The sequence below is a fragment of the Aythya marila genome (genome assembly GCF_965140915.1).
Source record: "Aythya marila genome assembly, chromosome: 1".
In the NCBI taxonomy this organism is placed as follows: Eukaryota; Metazoa; Chordata; class Aves; order Anseriformes; family Anatidae; genus Aythya; species Aythya marila.
In genome coordinates, this window is record NC_139042.1 from 126,809,512 (window position 1) to 126,833,393 (window position 23,882).

Below are 23,882 nucleotides of genomic sequence, written 5' to 3' on the forward strand. Positions count from 1 at the left end.
CATTCTCCTCATGCTAAGCAGCAAATGACATTGCCAGAACAGGGACAAAGGGCTGCAGCCAGGCTGGCCACTGTAATTTTTCATATATTTGAGCCATAGTAACCAGAGTAACATACTGTCCATAGCAAAAGAGGCACTATCTCCAAATTTGGATGTCTGCTTGGACTTCCAGTTTCCTATTGCAACCACTTCAGGGAGGACCATGGCTGTGTGGATTTGACTGTTATGATGCTTGTGTCCAAATCCTTTACTTGTGATGGTGGACACTGAAAAATGCTAAATGTCCTGGCTTCTTCTGCCCAGGTGTATAGCTTGCTGCCCGTGAAGGAATTGCAGAGCTATCGCTATGGTCCAAACGTGCATGTGGATGACCCCCTGGAAGACTGTATCACCTTGAAGAATATAGTTGTGAATGGGATCACCTATTCTCCACTAATGGATAGTAACGAAGATGACACTTACAGCATCCTAAAAGTAAAACCTTCTTGCATGTTTGAGGAGTGAAATGGGAGAAAGAATGAGAGTGCTTAAACCTTTTGTGGCATGATGCAATATAAGGAAATGACTTGTGAATCTCAGTAGTCTGACACCAAGTTCAGTGAGAGTCATAAGCTTCACCTGTCATGACAGCTGTACTCCTGACTTGAATTGATCAGTCTTAAAGTTATCTTTTTACACGAAAAGCTTTGGGATTGGCTTGAATTAAGGTTCTAACTCAAGTTCTGTGCCATTACCTTACCGCATATAAATCAGTACGTCCCTGAGCTACACTGTAGCCACGGATATTTCCTTCCAAAGGGGAGACTCTCTATCTAATCTCTGGCAAATCCTGACCCCTAATCTGGAATCAGACTGGAATCAGTGCCCTACAGGCAAAGGGGATCTATCCCTTGACTTCTCTGAGCCACCTGGGCACCCAGACCCAGGGCTGGGGGGGATCATCTCAAGGTCCAAACCACAGACCATAACAGCTTCTGCTTTAGAAGCAATAAAATACTAACATCAAATCTGCTGTGTAAACCTCAGCTGGAATCAGTAACAGCAACAACAAAAAAATAAATCTTGTGTTTCTCTTCCATAGGAAATGGGTTTAAAGGTTTTCACAAATTCCAAGGTGAAGAAACCTAGGTATTGCAACTTTGGCAATTACATACCTGCAGGAATTGCGGTTCCAAGTGCACTCATGTTACCTAACTATGACGTGAGGACAAGCGGTAAAGGAATTGAGTCTTGCTGTCATCTCTATTCTGAACAGAGATCCCATCTGTTTTTTGGGGGGGTAAATAAACAAGAGCTGGGGTTATGGAAGCAGTAATGAAGTGGGGTGTTCACATATGTCATCTTCATCATGAGTGTGGGGCATGTCTCTTTTGCTGGGTTGTAAAGGCCTATGGATAGGCTTAAATCAATATAGAAATAAATATAGAAATTAGATTAGCCAAAGTATAGTTGAACAAAACTAGGAGGTAGATAAGGACTTTTTGTCTTTGTTTCGGTAGATTTCTCTTTCCTTTTGTCAAAGCCAAGCATACAAGGTCATAAACAGCTCTTTCCTCTAAGCTGCTCATTTTTACTTCATTTTTACTTGCCTCTCATAGTATGAGTTTTGCTGGGGACCGGTGGGTAATATGGAAGAGCTAGCCCTTGCTAATAAACACTGACCCAGAAACTTCACTGCTTATAGTACCAGTGCTCACTACAGCAACAGCAAGCATCTGCTGCCAGCACAGCTTCTAATTGTAGTGTATATTGCCACTTTCTCAGACCAAAGCATGATGCTGATGTAGATCTTGTTTGTTTGGAATTATCATCCTTAGACTCTGCTAGAATGTATGCCTCACCAATGCACCGTGTCAGCACTCCTGAAGAGCTGACAGAGACAGTCCGAAAGTATTTCCCAGAAACATGGATCTGGAGTTTAGTATCTGTAAGGTGAATGCCTTGGAATATTTCCTCCCTTCCTTTTATAATATAATTGGTTTTACAAGATGAAAACATGAATCTCATGTCTACCAAGCCTTTTCAATGCCAAGAAGTCCTTCACTGTTTGCAGAGATCAGTTGGCATTCCCCTGTGATGGAATTGCCTTTGTCTGTGGTTAGGTTTGTCCACATAGTAGTAGTGATTTTAGAAGATGTTCAGTGCCCAATATAGTGTGCCCAATCATTCATACAGCAAATATGATTCATTAGGCTGAAAGGGATACTGATAGTCACCAAAATCCCGTAAAAATCACCCTGTCCTTTCTTGCTGTCTCTTGCCAGCTCTGAAGGAAATGCTGAACTAGATGTGACCATCCCTGACACCATCACCGAGTGGAAAGCCAATGCGTTCTGCACTTCATCAGACACAGGCTTTGGCCTATCCCCAACAGTGTCTCTCAGAGCCTTCCAGCCCTTCTTTGTAGAGCTCACCCTGCCTTACTCTGTAGTGCGTGGTGAGGCCTTCACACTGAAAGCCACCGTTTTCAGCTATCTGACAGCCTGCATAAGGGTATGGAAGATTGAAATCCTTCTCTGTACCCACGTACCTTCTTGTACACTTCTTGCCTTCACCTAACCTTATCTCTGAGTAGCCTTAGACCCTTCTTTGCTAGAGAAGAAATAACTATTGCTATTTTTTCCTGTGTCTCTGATATTTTCTCCCTGTCTCTCAAAATCACCCCTCCTCAATTACATCTCTCTCTACAAATGGCAGGTCAGTGTGGCTCTGGCTCAGTCTACTCAATTTCTGGCAACTCCAGTGGGAAAGGAGGAAGAATCTTATTGTCTCTGTGAGAACGGGAGGAAAACGGTGGCTTGGCTAGTGACTCCCAGATCTCTAGGTAAAAGTCTCAGAATACTGAAAACTGCAGGGAGGGTTTCTCTATGCTATTCTCCCAGTTCAGTATCTGGTGTTAGAGCTACATAGTTTCCTGGGAAATACCGTGGCTGAGTGTCTCATCTCCGGTTATGCAGGATGTAAAGGCTGGTGGACTCCTAGTGTCCAAGGCCATGTCTGGCACTATGTGCAATTTCATCAAGTCTTACAGGCCTTGGACATCAACTTCTGAAACTTTGCTGGCTGGCAGGGACATTCTGTCAGTTCCATCCATGTCAGAGATTTGATGATTGCTCCATGAGGCCTTCACACTCTGCTTTTGCTGTTGCTGTTACATGTTGTGGTAGCAGCCATGGTTTGCATGCCAAGTAGCGGAGTGCTGAACAGCCATGATACTGATGAGTCCCACCACAGTGGTGTCCTAAGTTCTGGAAAAGAGCCACCAAAACAGTCACCTTTCAATGGCAGTGCAGCCCATCTGCTCCAGCATGCATTCCGATTTAGATAGCTAAATTCCTGTGGGAAAGAAGCTGGGCTCAGCTGTGATGGGAAATCCTTACCTTTGGGCCTGCAGGCTGAAACTCCCAGAAATGTCAATGAATCCTATTCCCTGGTGCTGCCCAGCAGGACTGGCTGACCCCTGTTTCCTCCAGGGCAGGTGGAGTTCTCGGTGAGCGCTGAGGCCCTGCAAAACCAGCAGCCCTGCGGGAACGCCATAGTGGAGACCCCTGAGAAAGGACGGAAGGACACAGTCATCAGACAGCTGCTGGTGGAGGTATGGGGGCTGTGGGCAGGGGAGAACTGAGCTGCCTAACAGGCTAGAGTGTTCACTGCATAGACACATGAAACAGAGCTCTAGGGGGTCACCACACAGTGTGGTGATATGATGGTCTTACATTATCTCTGTACTTTGGCAGGGCTACATAAAGGTTGCAGGTTAATAACTGTGCAAAAACTGTGTCTCCTGCCAGTATTTTAAACTTTCCCCATCTCCTAATGTAAACAGTTTGCCAGTCAGCACAAGCTGTCTCTCTGTTAGCTGAGTAGCCAAGCAAACTGCTTCTTAAGCTGAGTGTTACACAGTTCTGTTTGCTACCATAGCCTGGCTCCAGGGTGAAGGCAGGGGAATCACAAGCACCTAAGGGAGTTAGATGCCTGCAGAAAAGTCCCCACAAACTCCAGATATTATAAAAGTCCAGAAAACGTGTTAAAATTGTACAGCTTATCCATTTCCTATGGCAAGAAGAGTTGCAGATACTGCATGGTATAGAAGGAAATGTTATGTGGCAGTACTGCTGCTTTTATAAGAAAATGCTAGTTTATTATACTGGGTGTTGTAAATCTGACAGAAATATTCTGTGTTCTTAGCCTTTCTCTGTATCATAAAACAACTTAATGCTTGCATACTATGTTGTATTGTACCAGTAGTGTCATTGCATATTACAGTGCACATCTTTACTTCCTATTCTCAACTTTTTTTTTTTTTTTTTTTTCACAAGGCATCTGCAGGTTTATGATAAACAGAACTGCAGACACCTTCCAGGCAGCCCTCTAGAACTACTTTGAGCTTTTGCTACCAAAAGCGCTTACTGTAAGCTGTAGTACTTGTTAAAATGATACAGGAGTTTCACTTCATACAGCAGTTAAAATAGTCACCCATGTGATTGCCCTGCAGCATTTTCCCTCTCCTTCTGCTGTCCTTCATCCATGTACAACTGTGTTGGGTCTGTCATTTTGGATTCTGGATTTTTTTAATTTATTTTATATTTTATTTTTACTTAGATTATTATTTCAGAGCTCTTTTTTTTTTTAAATTCCAGGAAGTGTTTGTGACTGCCTTCCCTTCTCCAGTTCACTCACTTTTATTTTCACTCTGTTCTTAGGGATGTTGTTAAGGATCCCTCTGCCTGTATTCCCTGTCTCAATAACTTCTCGTTTCTCTTGTTTTTCTTCATCCCACTCAAGCCTGAAGGAGTTGAGAAGGAAACAGCCCAGAACTTTGTGCTCTGTGCAAAAGGTAAGGCCTTCTCTCCCCGTTCTCTCCATTTGTTCTTGTGTGGGTGGTGGGGGACATGCCTGGAGGAGGAAAATAGTGCTGCCTCTACCATTTTCTGGATAGGCTGATATTTCTAGATAATCAGAACATACCCCATCACTTGGGACCCTGAGACCTGTTTCTTTATAGCAAGGGATGAAGGGAAGAGGAGGCTTTCCTGATGTTCTACTGAAGCCCCTTGCTCTTATATTAGACAGTTTTTGGGACTGCACTGAAACTGTTTGGTCTTGTTTCTCTCTCAGGAAAGAGTTTGCAGGAGAAGTTTTCCCTGTCGCTCCCCTCAAATGTGGTGCAAGACTCAGGCAGAGCATATTTCTCAGTGCTGGGTGAGTGAGCTGCCCAGGAAGGATCTGATGGGAGAAAGAACCATGTACTGTTTCTGCCTGCCTGCCTACCTGTGTTGGCCTCCAACCTCACAGCTTTTTCTCCTGGTTCCTAGTACACCTCACTCCTGCATTTCATCCCTTCTGTCTCAAGTACTTTCCCTTCTAGTTCTGATCTTCTTGTTCCCTTTTCTGAATCTCATTCCACTCAGGGTTCTCTGCAGTGCCCTAAACATTGACTCACTACCGTCCTTTTCTGTGTTTCATTCCAGGACCATTATCAATACAGATTTTCTTTTGTTCTTCTCTATCATCTCCTGCTTCTTTTGTTCTGTAGCTTCCTCTCATTCTGGTTGCCAGCCATGAATTTTGTTAATATCCCTCTCATATCTCCTGTTCCCTAGGTGACATCATGGGCACTTCCATGCAGAACCTGCACCAGCTCCTCCAGATGCCATTTGGCTGTGGAGAACAGAACATGGTCCTGTTTGCACCCAACATCTATGTCCTGGACTATCTGAACAAGACAGGGCAGTTGAGTGAGGAGATCAAATCCAAGGCCATTGGATACTTAGTGAGCGGTGAGCTGGGACACAACTTTTGCTTCTGCTTTGGATTTTTTCCAGATCCACTGTGGCTTTCTTCTGTCAAATGCTGGCCAGATGTGCAAAGAGAGCTTCTTTCTTGTTCAGATCATCTCTTCTGCATGCCAGTGAAGCCCCTTCCATGTTTGTTCCTTTATTATTATCTGTTTCTTAAAGCATTAGGATACCCAGTCATTGTACCCACTTTTCTCTGCTCCCTAACAGTGTCACAATCCAGTGCACAGTTGCAATGTGACCCACTATAGTAGCTTGTTGTCATTAATGTGTCCTGCCTGCCTTCTGAAGAAAGACAGGTGCTACTTCTCCTCATGCAGTATAAAAAGTGTATGGAGGTAGGGATGTATCAGTACTTCTTATTTGCTAGTATAGGACTGACCTGCTCCTCTCTCTTTTGCTTTTGCTGTAATAGCTGTTTTTATGTTCCCTCATCCCTCAGCAGATGTTCTCCGGCATCTGTGAATCTTGCTTTAACTCTTTGTTGCAGGTTATCAGAGGCAGCTGAACTACAAGCATGCAGATGGCTCTTACAGTACCTTTGGACAACGCTATGGCCAACCAGGGAACACCTGGTGAGATTGAGTGTCACCCGTGCCTCCCCTGTATCCTCTCTTTCTCAGCTACACAGCTATAATACATGCTGTATGATGGTAAATAGGAAACGCTGTTGTAGATAAGCAGACTTTTCAGAGATATTCTGGTCCCTGTGCTGCCTCTCACTTCATGAAAGAGGATGCATCAGCCAGTTACGTAGCTGAAGCACCTCCTCCCACCTGCAGCTCTGAGGACCATGACGGATAAGAAGGAAGGAAATAAGTTGGGAAAGAAGGGAGCAGGGATTTTACATTCCAACTGGACAAAGCTGAAGAGTTGCAGTGACAGCTCTTCTAGAGCAGCATCTGCTGAGAAGGCTGCTGGGAAAGGTATTTGCATATAAGTGGAAAGGATGATAATCTGAGAGCAGTGCTGTATGGTTATTTTTCAAAAGTGTTTGTCTGTTACTAAGCAAAGACATCTTAGACAAAAGTGTGTGTTGCCAGAGTGACTTACTGTGAAAATTTGAGTTGATTCAGAATATCATTGCCGTTCACTTTCAACTTTAGGTAATGGTAAAAGTGGATGATTTCATCACCTTCTGTTTGCTTTTAGTCCTCGTGTCTCAACAGAACATTGGCCTCTCACTACATGCTTGTTTCTTCCCATAACTGCTTTGTAACAGCTCTAGCCTCTCAGCTCACTCTTTTAATATGTGCTACTATATTCATAGTTTTACTGACACATCTGGGGAATTCTGGGAAATCCATGAGACATGAATTTCTAGTGAGAGTCCTTCCAGCAGACCATGAGCTACGAGGGATTCATTCTTCCCTGTCATTTTGATTATTGCTGTCACACAGATGTTAAGCTAATTGGCATACAATTATCTGCTTTTTCCAAAGAGATTTGTTTAGATGCAGATTGTCTTTGTCCTCCAAACTATAGCTTCAATGCAAAAGAATCATAGGGTTTTATAGGCCCAGAGACAGAGGAGAACTCAAGGTGAGAAACAATTTTTTGACAGATACTTTGAGGTTAAGATGTACTTGTGGTCCAACTAATTGGCCTTTCATTCCCCAGGCCTTCCTGCCTTCCTCCAGACAGGTGAAGTGCACATGAGATGGACAGTGGGCCTGCACAACCCCTCTCACTGCTCTTTCTTCATTATAGGCTCACGGCCTTTGTCCTCAAGTCCTTTGCCCAGGCCCGGCCATACATCTTCATATATGAGGAGCACATCCAGGATGCTTTGATCTGGCTCACTCAAAAGCAGAAGGAGAATGGTTGCTTCCACAGTTCTGGGACACTCCTGAACAATGCCATGAAGGTAGCATGCCTGCCTGGTTGGCTTTTAGTTAGGCTTGTGCTTGACCATAAGTCAAATGGGTGCAGTTGAGCTTCTTGAGCACCCAGACAGAGAAATCCCATGTCAATGGCAAGAAGTAATGAGGCAGAGGCCATTCTGTATGATTGCCATGACAGGAAGAAGAGTCAAGGCAAACCTGCTGTATAAAAGTAACAGTGATAGCACCATATGAGCAGCAGTGGGGGGAGGAAAGCTAAAGGGTCTACAGTACAGAATAAAGTATTACCACAGCAACAGTAGAAAAAAATGAAGATGAAAAAATATGTCACTAAACATCTACCTTTGTCTTTCCTGGCAGGGTGGAGTGGACAACGAGGTTTCACTGACGGCCTACATCACTATTGCACTGCTGGAGATTCCTCTGCCTGTAACTGTATGTGACTGCACCCTAACTTGAGTCAGTCTAGCATGACACAGTACTGTCCAGAATTTGACCCAGACTGGAAAAAGTACACAGCTGTTGGTTCCTGTGATATAGGAGTTATGTGCTGTCATGTTAGACATTTCTGAAAAATACTGTACTCTTTATGTCCCTACACCTTATTCTGGCAGACCCCACTTCAGCATCCAGGGGAATGATGTATAGTTAGTAAGGCACAAACCTCATCTATTCCCAGCCTTCCAAAAATTGGTTATCTCTCCACAGCACTCAGTGGTGCGTAATGCTCTCTTCTGCCTGGAAACGGCAGCAAATGCAGAAGAAAACCATGTGTACACCAAGGCACTGCTGGCGTACGCCTTTGCTCTGGCAGGAAAGGAGGAGAAAAGGAAGGCAATGCTTGGCTTGCTTGAAAAGGAAGCAGTGAAAAAAGGTGAGTGTTCCTGGTGGGACATTGCTTTCTTCCAGCCCACAGACCTTACCTCTTCTCTTGATAACATGGCTCTTGTTGGTGGGGCAGTGGGTGCAGGAAATGGCTTGTGTGGGTGGGGAAAAGTGTAGAGAGAGGAAACACCTGTGACAGCTCCCTCTCAGTGTCCAGTCCCACTTCTCTGCTATGAGGGGATTCCTCAGGAGGCACTGCACAGCACACCATCAGTGCTGAGCAAAAGCATGGCTCTGCTAGCATCTCACCTTACTCTGCTCCTTTTGTAATGCCAAAAACAACTTAGTAAAGGCTTAGCAATGTTTATGGGTGCACCTTCCTCCCAGCGGATGTGCTTGACACAGAAAAAAGTACAGAGGATGATAAACTAGGGAAGAGAGAGATATGCTGAGACAGAAGACGAACATACGGGTCATTTCAGAGGCCCTAGCGTAAGCTCCGTGTCTTGCAGGAAACCGCATAAAGACTCAGAAGTGTTCTGGTAAAGTCAGCCTGGGCAGTCAGTTTGCCCAAGCGTTGTCTGTCACGGTGCTGAAGGAAGCGCCACCAGCACCTTCTGCCTTCTGCACCTGCGGGTGGCTCTCAAGCCCTGCTCCTCACGGAGCTTGTTACTTGCCCCACCCGGGCATCTCTGCTCAAACTGGGACAGTGTCCCAGCCCGGTGCTCCGTGTAGATCTCTGGCTCCATGAGGTGTTCAAGCCTTTAAATGCCTCCATGAGCATGGAGTTTAAGTGCAAGCGGTATCCTGGTGCAAAGACAGGACCTCAGCACTCCTAGACTAGTTGTAACCGTGCAACGAGTGAGGTGCTATTTCTCTGCTCCTGTTTCACCCTGTGGTTGCATGCTGGGGGCTCTGTCCTCACCGCAGCACCAACAGGGCCAGTAACTCCTTTGCAAATAAGTGTTCCCTGTTGTCTTCTTTGCCCACTCCCTGCCCCCTGTGAAGATGGATCTGTTCACTGGCAGCGGCCTGGGAAAGAGATGGTGGCTGATCTCCCCTACTATCGCTACCGAGCTCCCTCTGCTGAAGTGGAGATGACGGCCTATGTGCTCCTCGCTCACCTCACCACACAGCCGGCGCCTTCCCAGGATGAGCTGTCGTTCGCATCTCTTATTGCAAAGTGGATCAGCAGTCAGCAGAATCCCAATGGAGGCTTCTCCTCCACCCAGGTGAGCAACTCCCCTCCCGTGAGCTCACACGTCAATGTCAGGAGAGTGTCAGTGTGTCAGAGAGCAAGGTAGGAGCACGGTAAGGTTTGCCCCGGCAGGAACTGTACCCCTGCAGTTAGCCCTGTAGCGTCTGCCGCAGCTACCGAGTTCCCAAAAGGCTGCAGGCCAATATATATGCCAAGTAGAACCAATGGGAGTGACTGATATTCGGATTCATGTCCTGGCTTTCTTGACGCAGAGGGACAGAATGGCAGTGGCATGAGTGACAGTGCAATTTGGGGTCCTCACCACAGTTTGTGTATGCACATGCAGGTGCTGCTTCCCCCTGTGGAGAATGCTTTTGAAGGCTCCACAGAGCTCCACAACAGGGAGTTGAGGGTCAAGCGAGTGCTGTGCAGAGGACACAGCGAGAGCATGGAATCGTATAAAAACTCACCTTTTCCATCTCTCCTTCCTTAAGAGTGGGGAAAATGGAGAGTGGAGGAGAGGGTGCCCACCGCCAGCAAAGGGCAGGCTCTGGGAGGACGGGTTGTGGAAGGGCTGACTGGGCTAACGCGGCCATCCCTGGGTGCCGGGACCCGTCTCTTGCAGGACACAGTGGTGGCTCTTCAGGCCCTGTCTCTGTACGGAGCTGTCACCTACGCCAAGAGCGGAACAGCTTCCCAAGTGACCCTGAGATCTGGAGGGGACTTCCAGCAAGACTTCCAAGTGGACCCCTCAAACCGGCTGCTGCTGCAGCGCATACCCCTGCCCCAGGTGCCTGGGGAGTACAGCGCAGAGGTGTCTGGTGAAGGATGCGTCTACCTGCAGGTGAGGGTGGTGGAGGCTGGTGCTGTCCCGGGAGAGGAGCCCCTTCCCCGGGACAGCAGGAGCCAGGGAGAGGACAGCAAGGACAAGGGAGAGGGGAGGCATGGGAGGGAAGGCTGTGGCGGAGGAGAGAAGTGTTGTTGTACAGGGGAAAAAGATCAGGAGGGACAGTGCTGGAAGTGTGAGGGAGCTGTGAGAAGGGAGAAGAGGGAGGGCTGGGCAGGTAGGCGACGGTCTCTCTCCTGGGCTGTGCATGCACACCCACGCTCACACAGAGCTGCTGGCTCTCCCCCAGACGAGCCTGAGGTACAACGTGCAGCCCACGCAGGAGGACGCGCCCTTCACTCTCCATGTGTACACCACCCCAGAGACCTGCGAGGACTCCCAGGTCCCCAAGGTCTTTAACATAGGCATAAATGTCAGGTAAGTCCGTGCCTGGTCTGAGCCTTCCTGGGAAGCCATGGGAGCTGGAGGAGCTCTGGTGGTCCAGGGTGAGGCAGTCTGGGAGGGGCAGGGCAGCCCCCGCAAGGTGCGCCAGAAGCAGCCATGCTGGGAGGAGGCTGTGGAGGAAGGGGGCGTCCTGCGGGGTGAAGCTGTGTGAGGAGCCCAGGGCTGCAGTAGTGAGGGGTGGCACAGGTGTCTAGGGAAGTGCAGTGGGCTGGAGAAGAAGGTGTTGGGCTGCCAGAAAGCGGTGGGATGTCAGGCGTTAGGGAAGAAGTGGAAGTGCCCCCAGCTTTGACTCGAGGTGCTCTGAATCTTTGCTGCTTGGTTCCTCAGTTACACAGGTGAGCGCAACGTCTCCAACATGGTGATTGTTGATGTGAAAATGCTGTCGGGATTCATCCCTGTCAAGTCTTCAGTAAGAAAGGTAGGCGCCCATGTGAATTATTTCTCCAAGGATATCTGCCCCTAATCCACGCCCTTTTTTGAAGGTGGCCCTAGTTGTTCTGTTATCTTTTCCACTGTTAGCCGTGCCTCACTTTTTCCCCTAGTTCTTGTACCCGTCTCTTCTCCACAGGTCTCCCGTGGTGCTTACCTTGTGCACACAATCTTACCTTTTGTCTTATAGTTTGTCCTGTAACAGTTTGTTTCTAGATTACCTTTTGAGAGGTTCATCAAGTGCATGGCCTATAAAATAGTAGAGATTATGAGATGACACTGCGGAATTAGCAAGCCTCATATAATGTGTTATTATTGCGTTTTTCCATTGCTGTGTTTGGGCCAGTTATATGTCTCTGCTGAAGCTAGGCAGTACGTCATTTTGCCAGACTGGTGAAGGGAAGACCTTGGGCCTACCAAGGAGGCACTAAGTTCCATGCTGCAGACTTAGTTGTTTCCCTCATTCCCCCTAGTATTTATTCCCTTAGTGTCCCATCCATAGGCCTGCGGAAGTGGCACAGGGAGATTACTCTCAGCTCAGTAAAATTTTGCTTTTCTTTCTTTAGCTGCAACAACGCTCAGGTATTGAGCGTACGGATTTGAGTACCAACCATGTTTTAGTGTATCTGGAAAAGGTGAGTGTCCATCTGGGGCTGGGATGGGTCAGAGAAACACAAGCATGGGGACACCCAGGGCAAAAGACATGGACCTCAAAACTACCATGGGTCTGACAAAAGTAGGAATGAACTTCATACTGACTTTTGCCAAGCTTTCAAGATTTACTGGTACCTTCCTCCCAGCCCTCAGCAGGTTTTCTCTCCATGCCTGCACACAGATCAGCCCACACCTGCCCACCAGCCACCGGCTCCCCAGTGTGGGGAAAGGCCCCATGGTTTCCCCTTGCCCCTCAGCCAGGCCACACACACCCCCAGGGCCCAGGGCGGTGGTGCCTACCACCAGGGCCCACTGGTGGCAAGGAGAGCACTAGTGGAATGAGGCCAGTGAGGAGACACCAGGAGGGACCAAGGCAGATGCAGAGGCACCCCTAAGCCTCCACTGCTTCCCTTCCCCAGCTGAACTATGAGACCTTGAGCTTTTCCTTCACGGTGGAGCGGGACATCCCTGTGCAGGGCCTGAAGCCAGCCCAGGTGAAGGTCTATGACTACTACGAGACAGGTAAGTGAGGGTCTGGGGGTGCCCTTGGGAACGAGCATGGGGAGTTCGATACGTGGAAGTGCATGGGAGCTCTGGGGACCCACAGCTGCCCCTGGCACCCAACCCTATGCCAGCCAACAGCCCTGCTCTCTCCTTCCCCTTCTGTTTTCCAGATGAGTTTGCCACACAGGAGTACAGCGCTCCCTGCACCACAGGTAGAGTACAGAGGAACAGATGACATGTTCTAGTATGGCCAATTGCAGGTTCTTTTGAATGAACATCTTTGCAAACCTGGGGTATCCTCAGCCTAGATATAGTCTCTGGGCATGTCTTCACTATGGCTCTAGCAGTCTTGTGACATACCTTAGTACAGAGAAGGAATGCAATACTGGCTACACCATGTCCTGTGTAAGCCCTTCATTTTTGTTCACTGAGGCTCGATCCCAATGTTATGGCCTTAATTTACACAGAGACACTTGTATTTTCCTCTGTGTATGTCACGTTGAGGAATTGCCTCCCAGCAGTCTTGGGGAAATTATGATGCTATTGACATGCCTTCAGTGGGGACCTGTCAAATTGCCCTTTTTTTTTCTTTTTTTTTTTTTTTTTTTTTTTTTTTCCCATCCTTTGGGAAGTCCAGGTGCTGAGAGAGAACATGTACAGAGGTAGCACATGCTTTCTAAGGTGGATATCTCTGCCTCCCCTTCCCTCTCTGTAGCAAGGATTTCTTGAACATGTCCAACCATTCCCAATCCATCTGTGACTCAGAATTTTAGGTGATGTAGGTTCCTAGGTTTTAACTGGGCTTGAACTCACATGGCATGAAAGAAGGGGCCACCAGAATGCAGGGAAGATATCTGGGACTCTGGATACTGCTTCCTCAGGAACCATCTCTCATTCTGTCCTTTCCTCACCTCCAGACGAAGCCGAAGAGGGAAATGCTTGAAGAACACATCTTATGTGAGCCCTGCTGGATCAGCTCACATGTCTGTGCCTCTAGAGGATCTTCTTGTTAAGGTGGCCTACTGAAACATTACATAAGGACACCTCAACACCAAGAAAAGAAGTGACAGTGTAAATAAATTAAGTCTTGATTCTCCAAAGATGCCTCTGGCCTTATTTTTTGTTAGTGTGCCTTTTTTCTCTTCCCATCTGCAGCTCAGACTATGGTCTGAGATTTAGATAAAGAGCCATCCATTGCAAGAAAGTGTTTGGCAATTCCTCTGGAATACCAGGAGACAGACATTTTTTGGCAGTGGGGAGGTTTGTCATCATACTTGCCAGTTCTCTAGGAGGAAAGGGAATTCTGCCTGGTCCACTATGCCCTGGAAACTTGGATCCCTGCTTGTAAATGTGGGTGTTTTCTGCAAGACAGTTCTTGGACATAAACCTCTCTTCATGTAACTCCTGCGATTCCATGGTGAAATCACTGCTGTGCAGTAGATGGGCTGTATAACCTGTCCAAACTGATTTTTCAGAACAGATAGAAGTGAAGGGAGGACCTGTGAAAGGAAACATTTCCCATTCTGGCACAGAAGACGTTGTCTGTTTCCAAACAGCTGAAGTGAAATCAGAGGGGGACTGGCAACTTAACATCATCCAGAATTTCAAACAAGATCTACCTTCTGAGCTAAAATTGTTGCATTTTTTATGAAAACTTTATCTTATTCCCCTCAGAGGAGGCCTGTAGGACTATTTTATTCTTTTGAGTAATTTTCGTACAGTTTTCATTTTCTCCCCTTTGACAAGTTGCTGATCTTGCTTGACCCTAGCTGACCTAGTCTGATGTGTTACATGGAGTGAACAGTAGGTTAGAAGGTGTGATGGCCAAAGGAAGCATGACAGAGTGTTTTTGTAGAAGCTTTTATTTGACCAAATAACCATGCTCTTTTTTCTAATGCTTATGTGTCAACCTTACTGTGCCTATAAACTCTGAATGGGTATAGCAACAAAAGTCTGAGTGGAACTTTTTCTTGTAATTGGCCAAATTATATGGGACAATTACCAAATTGCTTGTCTGATTCCTGAGTTCCCATCATCTTGGTATGTCCTTTAGAAACAAAACAAATCAACCAGAGTGCTAGTGTGTTTCTAACTTTTTTCTAACTAGGCTTACAGCTAGGCTCACAATTAGGCTTAGAGTATTTCAGCAAAATTCAGATGAGAGGCCCTGTACCCCTATCTGGTAGTTTGGGTTAAACTTTTTGCATGTTAGTTACACAAATTATCACATACATTCTAGTCTCCCAAAGATCTCTTCCAAAGATGCAGTAGAGGTCAGCCCTAGCTCACTAGGTCATATGGCATGTGGTGTATTTTATTTGAATTGCTCTGTGTGCAGAAGTGCCTTTGAACTTTCCAATGATAGCTTAAGCAAACATATCTGTAGGAATCCCTCATGCAGCTTGTTTCATATGCACAGACCCAGGTTGTCAATAATATGTCACAGATTAAGCAAATAACATATTTATTTTAATGTTGCTTAAGCTCTTTGAGTTGTCATTATCCATGTGGGTGTCTGAAGATCCTCTTTCCCTTTTATGAGCTAAAACTCATCGTTTTGTGAGGAAAGCAATTTGCTCTGGCATTTTTCTTTTTTTATAGTTGTCCCCCTGCTTTGGGATTATTAGAGTATTGGAGATACAGTATTGGAGATACAAAGTCCCCGCTGAGACTGTTAGTTAAGGCCAAGCAGGTTCAAAAGTGCCAGGTGTGCAAACTTGTGCATGCAGACATAGGTTTGCAAATACAGATCCATCTACAGCAACCTGTAGATGGATGTCAACAGCTCCTTTAGTTTCATTTGCTTTTTGGCAAGTAGTTTACCATGGTTATGTTGCTGCATCTTTTCTGCCTCAAATGAAACAAAGTGATCATCATGACAATTTAGTTTAAAAATGTGTAAAATGTCTGGAATATGTTCCATTCACAGAATTTGGATAATGGTTTTCTACCAAAGAGTTAACACAATATTTTGTGGCTGCCAGGTTAAATTAAACAACACCTAATTGCTGCCCATGAGTAGCCACATCACTTATCATCTGGCTGGAGTTCCCTACCTAGCCCACATCTGTAAAGTAGTTTAACATCCCTCTACTTGACTAGGATGTGAATTGTCTGTCACATGCTTGCAGGCCCTCCATGGCATATGACACAGGAAACTTTATCAAGGCTACTGTAGGAAAGCACAAGAATATCCAAATATTCCATTTCTACCCCCATAGAGCACGCTTTACATGCTTCAAAGGCAAACTGCAATGGTCTAAAATCAAAACAGTTTCATTCAGAACCCAAAAACTATGTCGCTTTTAGCACCTGGAAAATAAATTATGTTATGCTAGGAAATGAAATAGTTTTACTATTTCTAAATCAAATAAAAATGGAATTAGTATTCGTGCTCAATTAGAAATTTTTCTCAGTATTCTCTGAAGCCTGTTGATTTCATAGGCTTCTCTGAATATGAGGTGTCAAAAAGGTCTTGGGTGAGTGAACACCAATCACTAAGAGATAATGTGAAATAATATTAATATTTAACAAAATAGCTGAAGAACTTTATTTGTTTTCAGTACCAATGTTTGGATAGGCGCACTAAGAGAAAATTGGATGCAACAGCTAGCTGTGCATACTTTGGATATACAACAAGCCATGATATCTAGCAATAAGCATTTAATGAGAATAAACAGTCACAACCTGGAAACACCTTAATATAAGAGGTTTAGGGACAGTTTCACCAAAGCAACTCCATGATTTAAATAAACATGCTATTTATACTAGACTCAGATAGTTAGGGTACTGGCAAATGCTTTTAGGAAGCTTCTAGGCCATGCTGCTTGCCAAGAGGGTTTTTACTCATACTCCCTGGGAACCTCCAAGAAGAAGCAGGTGCAACATATGGAAGTTTCCACAAGAAGGCCCAAGCTTCATCTGGAGAACACACTATTATTATAAATTATCAGCTTAAAGCATAATACATGCATATATCCCTCTGGCCCTCCACTGTCCCAACACCCCTTGCATGTTCTAAGCTTCATATATAACTTAGAAGAGGGCAGACTGTGTATCTGCTCCCACACTTCTAAGAATAAGAAACAACCCTGGATGGAGTGGCTCCTGGGCACATTATTTCGTGTAACGTTAGTTGACCATCCAGAGTGCCTCCAGGTAAGTTACATGGATAGGAACCTGCAGAGGGCAATTCAATCAAGTCATGGTTTCTAAGCCAGGGAAGAGAAATTGCTCTCAAGAAGTACCTGTCCTTCTCCATTGTTTAGACAGAATCTCAGCTAACAAGTTCGAAGTAAACATCTCGGAGAAGGCTACATTAGAAAAGCTGACCCTGACTTAAATCATCTTCTATCTTCATAACTGTCAGCCTTACAGTTCTGCACACAGGCATGGCTGGATGGGATGCTCTTTAACCTAAGAAGCCAGACAGATTAAAGCTGTTACTGGAGATTGAGCAGCAAGAAATAGAACTGGGAATAAGCTGTTCAAAAATCATTGGTCAGTACAGTTAATTTGTTTGTAAAGTTCATTTTACATTCCTTGCAGGCACTATCCAAATGTCAGTCTATTCTCTCCATAGCTGGTGGTGACAGCGAGGCAGGTGGGGTCTAGCAGCTTGGAGTGTTCCTCACACGTTGCCCTGGTCTACTTCCTCTGCAAGGATGAGAGAAAATGGAAGGGAACCGGAGTTAGAGTGATATGATAGTTCCCTCTCTCAGGTGGAGAGAAAGAGAGAGCAAGATGTATCATGCTGCAATGTGCCAGCAGCACATAGGGCTTTGCCACATACAGCTGCTAAGCAGGCTGGGGTGCAATATTGTACAGCTATGCTCCCCCCCCCCCCTCACCTCCCCCCCCAAAAAAATAAAATGACATGGCTGTGTGTACACCAGGGCAGTTTTCTCTCACCATACGAGGGAGGCAAACCCAAGTTCTTAAAATGGACAAACCACTTCAATAGTAAGGGCTGTACAGGATTCCTCCTTGATTCCTTCCTGCTGCAGGTATGGCTGTATACTCAGAGTAGGAAATGAGGGGCTACGAGCAGTACCATATTACAGCTTTGGTGGAAAGGTATACCATGCTTGGGCAGGAGGTTTTGGGGCACAGTATGGTATCATGGAAGGTCAGATCATGACATGCTGCTCTATGGGGTATATATGTTGGTGACCTTGATTTGTTCTATTGATTTAGACAGAGCGCTTCTGGCAAGCAGAGTGCCAGGTGTTTTGGAAGAGCCAAGTCCCATGATCAGAAAGATCCCATAGCTACACTAGCAGGAGAACTCAGGAAGAACCAACAGACACCCTGATGCCAAGGCAACAAAAATGATGTAAGAAACTCAAGCTCAAAGAAGAAGGAAATGGGGCACCTTCAGTCAAGCCAGGAGAACCTGACTGTAAGAATACAGGGAGAGTCAGTTTTCAATGAGACAACACCACTGTGCCTCTTGTGTTCACAGTTTTGCATCCAAAATCTGTGCATGTGCATTGGGAAAATCTCATTCAAAATAACTGTCAGACAGACATAAGCACTGAATGGAAAACCTCATGCACAGTGAGGAAGATGTAGAAAACTCTGAAGAAGAGAAGGGCTCTCCATACCCTACCTGTGGTGCAGGGAGCGCTGTACTCCTGTGTGGCAAACTCATCTGGAAAACAGAAGGGGAAGGAGAGAGCAGGGCTGTTGGCTGGCATAGGGATGGGTGCCAGGGGCAGCTGTGGGTCCCCAGAGCTCCCATGCACTTCCACGTATCGAACTCCCCATGCTCGTTCCCAAGGGCACCCCCAGACCCTCACTTACCTGTCTCGTAGTAGTCATAGACCTTCACCTGGGCTGGCTTCAGGCCCTGCACAGGGATGTCCCGCTCCACCGTGAAGGAAAAGCTCAAGGTCTCATAGTTCAGCTGGGGAAGGGAAGCAGTGGAGGCTTAGGGGTGCCTCTGCATTTGCCCTGGTCTCTCCTGGTGTCTCCTCACTGGCCTCATTCCACTAGTGCTCTCCCTGCCACCAGTGCTCTGGGCCCTGGGGGTGTGTGTAGGACTACAGGCCTGGCTGAGGGGCAAAGGGAAACCCTGGGGCCTTTCCCCACACTGGGGGAGCCAGTGGTTGGTGGGCAGGTGTGGGCTGATCTGTGTGCAGGCATGGAGAGAAAACCTGCTGAGGGCTGGGATGGGAGAGTCATCCATATGAGAGAGACAAGGAGACTGGCAAACAGGTTTGTGTTTCATGGTTACAAGACTTGAGGTGCTTAACATTCCACTACTTAAAGAAGTCCATGCTATTGCCAATGTAATTCAGAGCTCCACCGTGTGTCCCTCTGCAACCCTGAGTTTGTCCTCACCTTCGCTATATACACCAGAACGTGGTTTGAGCTGACTTCTGTTCTTTGGATTTGGAAAGGCTGGATGCTTGAAAGCTGGAAAGAGGATACAAGGAAGAGGTTACAGTTCTGAAGGGATGTCACTCATCCTTCAACTCACTTCTTCCTATCACAAAACATTTAGCAGGTAGAGGCTGAGAACTAAAACATGGAAAAACTATGCCCTATAGGAATCAGCAAATACTCTTGTGTAGAGCCCCTCACAGTAAGACTTATGCCAGTTCTGACCAGCTGATGCTGTTGCACTTCCTTGACAAGAAAAAAAAAAAAAAAAGAAAAAAAAGTAATGAGGGAATGGCATTTTCACAGCTATTGAAAATCTTTTGAGGCTCCTGAATACTTGAAATTGGGCCTGATCATCTCTTCCCAACTCTCAGGCTCAGGTCCACACAATACATTAACGCAAGCTACCAAAAGTGGTACAGGTGTGAGAAGGGGCTGTTGCTACTGGAATCCCTCGTGCACCATGGGAGATCAGTAGACAGGAGATCGGTAAAAGAACCAGGGTAAAAAGTGAGGCACGGCTAACAGTGGAAAAGATAACAGAACAACTAGGGCCTCCTTCAAAAAAGGGCGTGGATTAGGGGCAGATATCCTTGGAGAAATAATTCACATGGGCGCCTACCTTTCTTACTGAAGACTTGACAGGGATGAATCCCGACAGCATTTTCACATCAACAATCACCATGTTGGAGACGTTGCGCTCACCTGTGTAACTGAGGAACCAAGCAGCAAAGATTCAGAGCACCTCGAGTCAAAGCTGGGGGCACTTCCACTTCTTCCCTAACGCCTGACATCCCACCGCTTTCTGGCAGCCCAACACCTTCTTCTCCAGCCCACTGCACTTCCCTAGACACCTGTGCCACCCCTCACTACTGCAGCCCTGGGCTCCTCACACAGCTTCACCCCGCAGGACGCCCCCTTCCTCCACAGCCTCCTCCCAGCATGGCTGCTTCTGGCGCACCTTGCGGGGGCTGCCCTGCCCCTCCCAGACTGCCTCACCCTGGACCACCAGAGCTCCTCCAGCTCCCATGGCTTCCCAGGAAGGCTCAGACCAGGCACGGACTTACCTGACATTTATGCCTATGTTAAAGACCTTGGGGACCTGGGAGTCCTCGCAGGTCTCTGGGGTGGTGTACACATGGAGAGTGAAGGGCGCGTCCTCCTGCGTGGGCTGCACGTTGTACCTCAGGCTCGTCTGGGGGAGAGCCAGCAGCTCTGTGTGAGCGTGGGTGTGCATGCACAGCCCAGGAGAGAGACCGTCGCCTACCTGCCCAGCCCTCCCTCTTCTCCCTTCTCACAGCTCCCTCACACTTCCAGCACTGTCCCTCCTGATCTTTTTCCCCTGTACAACAACACTTCTCTCCTCCGCCACAGCCTTCCCTCCCATGCCTCCCCTCTCCCTTGTCCTTGCTGTCCTCTCCCTGGCTCCTGCTGTCCCGGGGAAGGGGCTCCTCTCCCGGGACAGCACCAGCCTCCACCACCCTCACCTGCAGGTAGACGCATCCTTCACCAGACACCTCTGCGCTGTACTCCCCAGGCACCTGGGGCAGGGGTATGCGCTGCAGCAGCAGCCGGTTTGAGGGGTCCACTTGGAAGTCTTGCTGGAAGTCCCCTCCAGATCTCAGGGTCACTTGGGAAGCTGTTCCGCTCTTGGCGTAGGTGACAGCTCCGTACAGAGACAGGGCCTGAAGAGCCACCACTGTGTCCTGCAAGAGACGGGTCCCGGCACCCAGGGATGGCCGCGTTAGCCCAGTCAGCCCTTCCACAACCCGTCCTCCCAGAGCCTGCCCTTTGCTGGCGGTGGGCACCCTCTCCTCCACTCTCCATTTTCCCCACTCTTAAGGAAGGAGAGATGGAAAAGGTGAGTTTTTATACGATTCCATGCTCTCGCTGTGTCCTCTGCACAGCACTCGCTTGACCCTCAACTCCCTGTTGTGGAGCTCTGTGGAGCCTTCAAAAGCATTCTCCACAGGGGGAAGCAGCACCTGCATGTGCATACACAAACTGTGGTGAGGACCCCAAATTGCACTGTCACTCATGCCACTGCCATTCTGTCCCTCTGCGTCAAGAAAGCCAGGACATGAATCCGAATATCAGTCACTCCCATTGGTTCTACTTGGCATATATATTGGCCTGCAGCCTTTTGGGAACTCGGTAGCTGCGGCAGACGCTACAGGGCTAACTGCAGGGGTACAGTTCCTGCCGGGGCAAACCTTACCGTGCTCCTACCTTGCTCTCTGACACACTGACACTCTCCTGACATTGACGTGTGAGCTCACGGGAGGGGAGTTGCTCACCTGGGTGGAGGAGAAGCCTCCATTGGGATTCTGCTGACTGCTGATCCACTTTGCAATAAGAGATGCGAACGACAGCTCATCCTGGGAAGGCGCCGGCTGTGTGGTGAGGTGAGCGAGGAGCACATAGGCCGTCATCTCCACTTCAGCAGAGGGAGCTCGGTAGCGATAGTAGGGGAGATCAGCCACCATCTCTTTCCCAGGCCGCTGCCAGTGAACAGATCCATCTTCACAGGGGGCAGGGAGTGGGCAAAGAAGACAACAGGGAACACTTATTTGCAAAGGAGTTACTGGCCCTGTTGGTGCTGCGGTGAGGACAGAGCCCCCAGCATGCAACCACAGGGTGAAACAGGAGCAGAGAAATAGCACCTCACTCGTTGCACGGTTACAACTAGTCTAGGAGTGCTGAGGTCCTGTCTTTGCACCAGGATACCGCTTGCACTTAAACTCCATGCTCATGGAGGCATTTAAAGGCTTGAACACCTCATGGAGCCAGAGATCTACACGGAGCACCGGGCTGGGACACTGTCCCAGTTTGAGCAGAGATGCCCGGGTGGGGCAAGTAACAAGCTCCGTGAGGAGCAGGGCTTGAGAGCCACCCGCAGGTGCAGAAGGCAGAAGGTGCTGGTGGCGCTTCCTTCAGCACCGTGACAGACAACGCTTGGGCAAACTGACTGCCCAGGCTGACTTTACCAGAACACTTCTGAGTCTTTATGCGGTTTCCTGCAAGACACGGAGCTTACGCTAGGGCCTCTGAAATGACCCGTATGTTCGTCTTCTGTCTCAGCACATCTCTCTCTTCCCTGGTTTATCATCCTCCATTCTATGTTCTGTGTCTGCCCTCAGAGCAGAGAAGTGGGACTGGACACTGAGAGGGAGCTGTCAAAAATGCAACTACCTTGCACAAGTGTTTCCTCTCTCTACACTTTTCCCCACCCACACAAGCCATTTCCTGCACCCACTGCACCACCAACAAAAGCCGTTTTTTCAAGGGAAATGGTAAGATTTGTGGGCTGGAAGAAAGCAATGTCCGATCAGGAACACTCACCCTTTTTCACTGCTTCCTTTTCAAGCAAGCCAAGCATTGCCTTCCTTTTCTCCTCCATTCCTGCCAGAGTAAAGGCGTACGCCAGCAGTGCCTTGGTGTACACGTGGTTTTCTTCTGCATTTGCTGCCGTTTCCAGGCAGAAGAGAGCATTACGCACCACGGAGTGCTGTGGAGAGGGAGACAGTGAGGCTGGGCAACAAGCTCTCTCCCATTGAATTCTATCATAGGAAAACAGGAAGAGTAGGTCCATTGTACACACGGACCCCTGAAAAACCCCACTGCTCTGTCTGATGGAGATTGTACCATCATGTATTCCTTCCCCTCCATGTCTTCTACCCCAGGTAACAAGTGGACAGCCAGAGGCTGTTCCTTATTTAGTACCTTCTCTTTTCTAATACATCATGTTACGGTGTTTCTTTTCCAGTTTGATTTTAAAAGTGGGAAGTAGGGCTCTAATCCTTCTGCCTAGGAAAGTATTCATTGCCTGACTGATTGCATGGGGTGTTGTGCCAACACAGTATGCTCTTACTAGTGTTCTGGTAGGAATGTACAATTTCAACAGAAAAGGAGAATTTTTTGGATGTAGAAATCCTATCCGTGTCATTTCTGGGATTTAAATATTATTTAACTCACCGTTAATCCATGGTGTACTCTTTTAAGTGAGCAAAAGCAAGATCCTTCACAAAAGAACTTAGAAAAAGATTAAATGAAATGTTTATGTGGGAGACAGGATTGGACAAAGGAGGAGACTGGAGGAAATGTTATTCCAGTCTGGGCTTGAAAAGAAAGAATATTCAGACAGTATTTCCTCTTTAAAAGGTAAAGGGGCTTGATAATCTGTGGGGGCCTAGTAGGGTAAATTACTACCAATAGTGACTCAGGTGATACATACAGTTACAGGCAGAGGAATCTCCAGCAATGCAATAGTGATGTAGGCTGTCAGTGAGACCTCATTGTCCACTCCACCCTGCAGGGAAACACAAAAGTAGATGTCATTCCCACAGAGCACCACTGACTTCTCCCTGTGCTACGCTATCTACATCATGCAAGGACAAATTCTTCCTAGCCTCCTACTTATCGTTAAGTCCTTCAGAAGTTGCCATTGGTTTCTTCCTGCTTTTTTAATAGTTCATATACATAGATTCCCCCTCCTTCCCAATCCCCAAGTGCTGATATATCTCTTTTAGTCCCAGGCTGACTTACAGTCAACTTCCAGCCTCACAAAGCTGATATGGAGCCAAACAGGCAGATATATTACCTTCATGGCATTATTCAGGAGCGTCCCAGAACTGTGGAAGCAACCATTCTCCTTCTGCTTTTGAGTGAGCCAGATCAAAGCATCCTGGATGTGCTTCTCATATATGAAGATGTATGGCCGGGCCTGGGCAAAGGACTTGAGGACAAAGGCTGTGAGCCTGAAAGCAACAAAGGGAACTGAGACAACCAGCCCTGTATCCATCACTGGTGATGGGGCCCATGCAGATATCACTGTTCCGGAAGAAAGCAGTAGAAGCTCCAAAACTTGGTTACGTGGGCTGGTTGGAAACTGCAAACTAGCTTAGCAATTTGTTGAGACAGGGACCAGTGCTAAAGGTAACTGCCATTCACAG

General features: G+C 47.4%; 2 protein-coding genes across 2 annotated transcripts in view; one reads left to right on the forward strand and one right to left on the reverse strand.

Moving 5' to 3' along the window:
• A2M (alpha-2-macroglobulin) overlaps nucleotides 1-14,391 on the forward strand; it is a 28,934-nt gene extending 14,543 nt beyond the window's left edge. The window contains exons 16-36 of the mRNA XM_082751755.1: nucleotides 304-474; nucleotides 1,082-1,214; nucleotides 1,818-1,932; nucleotides 2,265-2,493; nucleotides 2,698-2,824; nucleotides 3,474-3,595; nucleotides 4,786-4,837; nucleotides 5,119-5,202; nucleotides 5,604-5,780; nucleotides 6,289-6,373; nucleotides 7,509-7,665; nucleotides 8,003-8,077; nucleotides 8,351-8,516; nucleotides 9,476-9,699; nucleotides 10,291-10,509; nucleotides 10,802-10,929; nucleotides 11,284-11,374; nucleotides 11,952-12,020; nucleotides 12,459-12,561; nucleotides 12,714-12,755; nucleotides 13,461-14,391. Of these exons, the coding sequence (XP_082607881.1) occupies nucleotides 304-474; nucleotides 1,082-1,214; nucleotides 1,818-1,932; nucleotides 2,265-2,493; nucleotides 2,698-2,824; nucleotides 3,474-3,595; nucleotides 4,786-4,837; nucleotides 5,119-5,202; nucleotides 5,604-5,780; nucleotides 6,289-6,373; nucleotides 7,509-7,665; nucleotides 8,003-8,077; nucleotides 8,351-8,516; nucleotides 9,476-9,699; nucleotides 10,291-10,509; nucleotides 10,802-10,929; nucleotides 11,284-11,374; nucleotides 11,952-12,020; nucleotides 12,459-12,561; nucleotides 12,714-12,755; nucleotides 13,461-13,486 (2,595 nt within the window). The 3' untranslated portion in view covers nucleotides 13,487-14,391. The remainder of the gene's footprint in view (nucleotides 1-303; nucleotides 475-1,081; nucleotides 1,215-1,817; nucleotides 1,933-2,264; nucleotides 2,494-2,697; nucleotides 2,825-3,473; nucleotides 3,596-4,785; nucleotides 4,838-5,118; nucleotides 5,203-5,603; nucleotides 5,781-6,288; nucleotides 6,374-7,508; nucleotides 7,666-8,002; nucleotides 8,078-8,350; nucleotides 8,517-9,475; nucleotides 9,700-10,290; nucleotides 10,510-10,801; nucleotides 10,930-11,283; nucleotides 11,375-11,951; nucleotides 12,021-12,458; nucleotides 12,562-12,713; nucleotides 12,756-13,460) is intronic.
• A 175-nt stretch (nucleotides 14,392-14,566) lies between these two features.
• Nucleotides 14,567-23,882, reverse strand: part of LOC309873940 (alpha-2-macroglobulin-like) — a 40,276-nt gene continuing 30,960 nt past the window's right edge. Inside the window, exons 26-36 of the mRNA XM_082751756.1 lie at nucleotides 23,531-23,687; nucleotides 23,165-23,239; nucleotides 22,273-22,438; nucleotides 21,228-21,451; nucleotides 20,418-20,636; nucleotides 19,998-20,125; nucleotides 19,553-19,643; nucleotides 18,889-18,963; nucleotides 18,349-18,451; nucleotides 18,155-18,196; nucleotides 14,567-17,199 (exon numbers count right to left, since the gene is read on the reverse strand). Of these exons, the coding sequence (XP_082607882.1) occupies nucleotides 17,174-17,199; nucleotides 18,155-18,196; nucleotides 18,349-18,451; nucleotides 18,889-18,963; nucleotides 19,553-19,643; nucleotides 19,998-20,125; nucleotides 20,418-20,636; nucleotides 21,228-21,451; nucleotides 22,273-22,438; nucleotides 23,165-23,239; nucleotides 23,531-23,687 (1,306 nt within the window). The 3' untranslated portion in view covers nucleotides 14,567-17,173. The remainder of the gene's footprint in view (nucleotides 17,200-18,154; nucleotides 18,197-18,348; nucleotides 18,452-18,888; nucleotides 18,964-19,552; nucleotides 19,644-19,997; nucleotides 20,126-20,417; nucleotides 20,637-21,227; nucleotides 21,452-22,272; nucleotides 22,439-23,164; nucleotides 23,240-23,530; nucleotides 23,688-23,882) is intronic.